The sequence below is a fragment of the Varroa jacobsoni genome, unplaced genomic scaffold, assembly GCF_002532875.2.
Source record: "Varroa jacobsoni isolate VJ856 unplaced genomic scaffold, vjacob_1.0 scaffold_1263, whole genome shotgun sequence".
Lineage (NCBI taxonomy): Eukaryota > Metazoa > Arthropoda > Arachnida > Mesostigmata > Varroidae > Varroa > Varroa jacobsoni.
Window position 1 is genome coordinate 1 of NW_019214165.1, and position 6,127 is coordinate 6,127.

General features: G+C 44.5%; 1 protein-coding gene across 3 annotated transcripts in view; it reads right to left on the bottom strand.

The window, feature by feature from the left end:
- Positions 1–12: 12 nt before the first annotated feature.
- LOC111268184 (uncharacterized) overlaps positions 13–6,127 on the bottom strand; it is a 53,193-nt gene continuing 47,078 nt past the window's right edge. For 2 of the 3 annotated variants that reach the window (XM_022846992.2, XM_022846993.2), the window contains exons 7-9: positions 2,397–2,489; positions 1,861–1,953; positions 13–1,439 (exon numbers count right to left, since the gene is read on the bottom strand). In XM_022846992.2, coding sequence (XP_022702727.1) covers positions 336–1,439; positions 1,861–1,953; positions 2,397–2,489 — 1,290 coding nt within the window. In that variant the 3' untranslated portion in view covers positions 13–335. The remainder of the gene's footprint in view (positions 1,440–1,860; positions 1,954–2,396; positions 2,490–6,127) is intronic. The other variant, XM_022846994.2, reaches the window with a different exon arrangement.

Genomic DNA, 6,127 nt, shown 5'->3' on the forward strand with positions numbered 1-6,127 from the left:
TGTTTCCTTTCTGCGAACTCGATGCTTAGTATTTTCGTCATATGTAGTGACAACGCATGGGTTGTCATTAAACTGTATTCGAGTTCCACAAGTCAAGTTACCCAACTATGCCAGTAGTCTAACATGCAGGTTACAAGTCTGGTTTCCCGTTCTTGAGCTCATGTCATATATTCTAGGTTATCATCTACAATGGAAGTGATGGCTAACTTTGTCGCCGTCCACCTCACTATAATACAAAATGGCCTTTAAGACCATTGCGGTGGTCAAATTTTCGAGACTTCAGAAACCCCTCTTCTGGAGTACTTCTGGAGTCTGAGAAAAGCAGGCTTTTATGTTTATTCAGTCTTCATTTGTTCCAGTCGTCCCCACCAGGGGTCAGCTCCAGGTAGGTTGAGTCCGGCACTGCCTGCCTGAGCCCCAGCCTGCATCGGTGGCAGTGCTGGAAGGCCGAATCCACCGGCCATGCCACTCATACTCGGCAAAGGACCGCCACCTCCATACATGCCGGGATCGGCTGGAGGGTGTTGCAAGCCGGCAAAAGGTTCCGTTGGAGCAGCCTGGTAAAATGCTCCAGGCTTTGAGAACCCAGGCAAGGGTGGTGCTTGTGGGTCGTATGCCGCACTTGTTGGGGGGTAACCAGGAACAAGATGACCGGGATATGAGCCAACTGGTAAATTCAAGATGTTGAGACTTCCGCTTGATGCCGAAGGCTCCTGCTGACCTTCGAAGTGTCGCGGGGACTGGGGAAAGCCATGACTGGCCGACTTGGGGCTAGCGAAAGACCCCTGAAGCGTATAGCCGGGAACGGGAGATTGGCCGGCATGCGGGGTCTGCCTACCAATACTGAGACTGCTAGGCGGACGATCCGACGCCTCGGAGGCCTTCGCTGCCATGTCGGTGGCCGGGCTATGGGGAGGTGGCCCCGTCCGGGGATCCTGGCCCTGGTCGGAGGGCTCCAGCTTGACCGCGGGGTTCAGTAAATGGCTCTGACCCGGACCGCTAGAGCCCCCCCACTCGGGCTGGGACCCGGAACCGGCAGCTGGGTAGAAAGGTGAGCCGTCAGGTGCGGCGCCGGTAGGCGTTGTTGGGGTTTGTGCCGGCGAGCGGAACCCGTCCTGCGAATTCTGCTCGGGCTCCTTCTGCGATGCACGTTGTTGAATCAATGACTTAAGGCGCGAATTCATCAACTGATGCCGCTGCTGGCTAAAGCCTTCTTGGGGGCCCTGGCCAGGCTGGAAACCGATACTGCCAGGAGACGCTGACGCGGGAGACATGGGTGTTCCAGATGTAACCATCGATGGGTGGCTATACGCGGGGGGCGCGGGTGCGCTGGCATATTGGTTGGGATCATTAAACAAGCCCGGCTGACCCGGTTGACCAGGGGGGGCAAACGTCGGTGGTTGGGGCGGCGCGCCGGGTGTTGCATACCCAGCAGACATCTGCCAAGAAAACAAAAACTGTCAAATAAGAATAATAATAATAAATGCATGGCGAAATCCTAACAAATAAACAGAGGCACATAATAACTATGAAGCAAGTATATGCTTTGTATTGCTATTCGGTTTATAAAGTCTACTTGGCATAACATATATCAATGTGTATTTTAGAATTTAAAATGTTCAGCTATAGTGTATATATTTTCTCTACATGATTTTTAAGTACGATCACTTGGGCTCCAAGGTGAGGCCTAACTATGAATATAATGTTTGCCAAAAGGAGATGCGGATTTTCCTTTTATATCATCAGCCGGACATTCTTGGCTAAACACATTACGTGAAGGTTGCGAATCAAACGAAGTTCGGGCACTCACACCAGGAATTATACAACTTAAATATGCTTGTATTACCTATCGTTACTTACATGAGGAGGGGGCATCGAGGAATCATGAGGCGCGTACATGCTTCCAGCGGGCGCACCCAAAACGCTGAACTGAGGCTTTACATCCGGTGTCAGCTGAAGTCAGCAAAATAGCAAGGAATAAGCTAATCAGATATTGCATACTCAGCATTTGTGAATGAAATGAAAATGAGTAATGATACCAAATAATTGTACGATTCGTGTTTATTGTGGCAGGCATATTGGGCAGCCATATTTTTTGCCACTTACTTATGAAACAGAATCATAAAATTTTACCATGTGTAGTAAATATATACAGTGTGCATTGCTCTGAGTAACCGAACAACGAAAGACAGCAGAAATAAGGATTATCAAAACGAATTCCATTTTTTTTTTCACCATTTGTGAAGTATACCATGTTAAGAGAAACTTTGTTCAAAGAACCGAAACCTCTGAGCACTACAACGTTCATTTAATTTATCGAATTAATCGTATTTTTCAAGTTGCTCTATGTTTTTGCTCGAATTGATATCCGTCATTAACATGCAAAACGATATTACCTGATGAGTGTTTTTGTTCTCGTCAGGAGTCGCGCGTTGCCTTTTTGCGGGCGGACCTTGTTGATTTCCTGAATTTCCCGTTTCGCCTTCCTGCTAATGAATTTAAAGGAAACGCGAAGAAATTCGTGCAGGTCAGTTGATGTCGTGTGCATAAACACTATTTTTTTTTACCTCAATCTTCAGCACTATATCCTTACTGTGTTTATTCTCTACAGATTTGTCCCGTCTTATTCTTACACAACGATTTTGAACTTAGCGTGCTAAATGCTCCGAATGTAGGTTGGTTTAGGCTCTGATGGCCTAAATTGCAGGTTAGTGATTTGGAGTACAAGAAAAAGAATATAGTCCGTCAAGTGAAAGGCCTCTGAAATTGAACAACGACGACCTATGTTGCTAATCATAATCGACATCTCGAAAAAAAAATTAGAATAATAGAAACAAAAATATAAGCGCTTCGAGTCTGAGCTTCACTCTGTTTACGTCGTTCTGGCTGCTCTGGTGTACTAATACATTATACGATATTATCGACAACCCGCCAATATACGTTCTAGTAGTATCAATCGATAACATCAATATTTCCGCTGTCGAATAACTCCTAGTCAAGATACACGCTAGATATGGCGATGTCCGCTGTAATAATTACGAACATCAATCGTCAATGATGTGAGCGATACATTTGGCTATGTAGATCAAAAAGCAGATCAAAGGTGGTCGTGCGGGTTGCTCCACGTCGTCTTTTTCTCGTTGTCTTTCATCCTCATCACTATCGCGGACATGAATGTTTACGGCGGTGGCTAAATAAAAGGAGGACGATGCATGGGGACGTTGGAAAAGTCAAATTCTAGCCAAACACTTCGCCTTTCTTCCCTTTGATTTCCTATTTTGTTTGCTTCACACTTCATTCCAAACCTCTTTCCTATATTTCGTTCTCTATATTCTCCTATAATTCTCTATATTTCGTTTGACGTTATTTCCTTTTCTTGGACTTTTCCCGTTTCCATCTTTGTTTCTCCGTTAGTTCGTACCCAATCGTTTCCCCTTTTTGCGTATGTTTGCGTGAGTCATGCGAAAAGGCGTGTTTATACGTCGTATGTATGAACAATTGGTAGTGTATGTGTCGATCTGTGTGTGTATATACAACAGGATATAGTATCTCTTTTTGTCCGTTGCTTCGCTGCTTCATAGACGTCTTTCGCTCTCATTCCGTTCTATTTTGAGTCCGCCACCCTTTCGGCCTGACGGTATTTAGCCGTCCAACGTCTTCATGTTACCTGTTCACTGCTTCTGCGGCTTCCGCTACTTCGACTACTACCATTGTCAATATTACTCTTTTTCTTTCATTCTGACCACTTTTGCTGATACCAGACTTTTCGTCCATTATCTTTTTTTAATCCTTTTTATCTATATATACGCGTATATATGTATATACATACGCTTATACGATAACATATATATATATATATATATATATATATGTTATCGTAGAAGAATCGTATTTGGTGCGCGGAAGGGTGAGAAAGTGAATCTTTCTTTCATTGTGGAACAAACGAAAATTCAGAAGAGGAAAGCAGATATCTGTTACTGATACGTTTGCCTTTTGTTGTTGCTTTTCTGTTTTCCATCGCTCCCTTGTCAGTAATTTAGTCTTTTAGATATAAGTAAATACCAGTGTCTGCACATATCATGCATCTTCCGTTTTCAAATAGTTATAACATCAATATTATCAATTATATACTTGGATAACAAACACAATTACTTGACAGTGATTATATGACCCTACTAGATACTGGCACATGATAAACAACCAACCAGGCCATGATCATGTTTCATTCTATTTCTTTTCGTCTTTTTTTAGTTCATGTCCACATCCTTCATCTTTTTATGAATATATCATTTGAAGCCCGATTCTGTATTGGCTGATAGTAGCAGACAGTAACACAGAATCGGAAGTTCATGTCCTTGCATAAGTCATATATATATATATATATATATATATATATATATATATATATATGAAGTATAGAGAAGAGTATAGTGGCTGCACGACAATGGTTCCTAGCCGGCCGGCAGCTCAATGTCAGCCCCCAATAATTCAATCCGCTTTATATATGGATGTGTGTTCGGATGTATTATTCTTATTGCTGAATTGCACACGGAGTGCCATTCTTTCAATGCGACACGCGCACACACACAAGCAGACAGACGCACCCAGCAGGAACGACCGACCGACGAATGAACGAATGAACCAGTCGACCGACCAATATCATCATCATCACAATCAGGGCCAAACTGCCACACTGCTAGCGTCACCAGCACCACCCCACCGAGCCGAAAGAGGCTGTCGTTATCGGACGACAAACCGTCCCTCCTTAGGTTTGTCTCCCAGTCGCACGATGGCGCCACCGACGCTCACAAATTTCATATACCCTCCCCACCAGCACCACCCCGGCCCGTTGTGTCTCCCGTCTCGGGCACCCGTTTCGACTGGCGGCTGCCTAACACAGCACAGACACGATTTCACTGCCCGTAGTACGCTTACTTACAGCGGCGATACACACAGACACACACAGCGAAGCATAGATCGCACGGCACACACACGCTCAATACGCAACATCCCCAACCCGATCCCAGCATCCCCAATACAACAACAACAACAACAGACCAGCCGGTGGCAGGCAACCGGCGACTGTCAGCGAGCTATATCGATATATCGAGGTTTCGGAGTTTTGTACTCAGGAGTTGCAGCAGCAAGCAGGAATTGTAGTGACGGCAGCAATGGCGGCGGCGGTGGTCGTAGAGTGCAAGTCAGAGCGGTGCGTTGCAGTGCAGCATAGCTCTGCTAGCGTGATTTTGTGTCTTGGGGGAAATTAGGGGAACTGGGAGTAGGGGTTCAGCTCGCGCAAATCGAAGGAAAGAGAGAGAAAGTAAAAAAGATAGATGATAGAAATTGAGCAGCGAACGAAGCTATAATAAAAGTACTGGTAGCAGTAGACGAAGAACTCTAATAGCGACAAATCATCGTGCGGCAGCCAAAAACCAGAGACTGGGAGGACAACACAACTACGATTTCTGCCAAACGAATGTCGGCCAGCTCATGACATCTCCATGGCACAACGGAACGACATCGTTTATTACGTCGGAGATCGTCAATGGTATATGTGTACTCTTGGTAGGGTTTTACCATCGCACAATATTCTTTCATTCTCTAGATATCTTGCTCCAGTCAATCAATACACGATTGAATAGAATTATCTGCTACACATTTGTATCATTCATGAATTGGTTATTATTGCAATAAACAACCATCTTTCTTTGTTATGCGCTGATGTAAAACAACAGGGCTGTAGACGTGCTCTCTTAGAAACGATAATGGTCTTTTACCAGACAGTCATCATCTAATGTTAGTGTGACAAAGTACCCTGAAAAAAGTATCTGTGAAAGTATATGTATAAGCAATTTTCAGTTGTCCTCTACACTCTTTCGGTACACTATTCAAAGTCATTTGAGTTTATCTCGGCAAAAGTGGCGCTATAAGATACGCATGCCATGATTTAGAGTGGTGATATTACATTGGTATAGTTTGGTATTAGTGCGTTGGGAAGCCTTGTTTGCTTGCGTGATAGGTAGATGCTGGACACAGACACACAGCCTTAGCGCCTTGGCAGCTCCAACTCTGAGCTCACTTCCGAGTGTCATGCTTTTTTCTCAAAATATATTTGTAAATAGCTTAG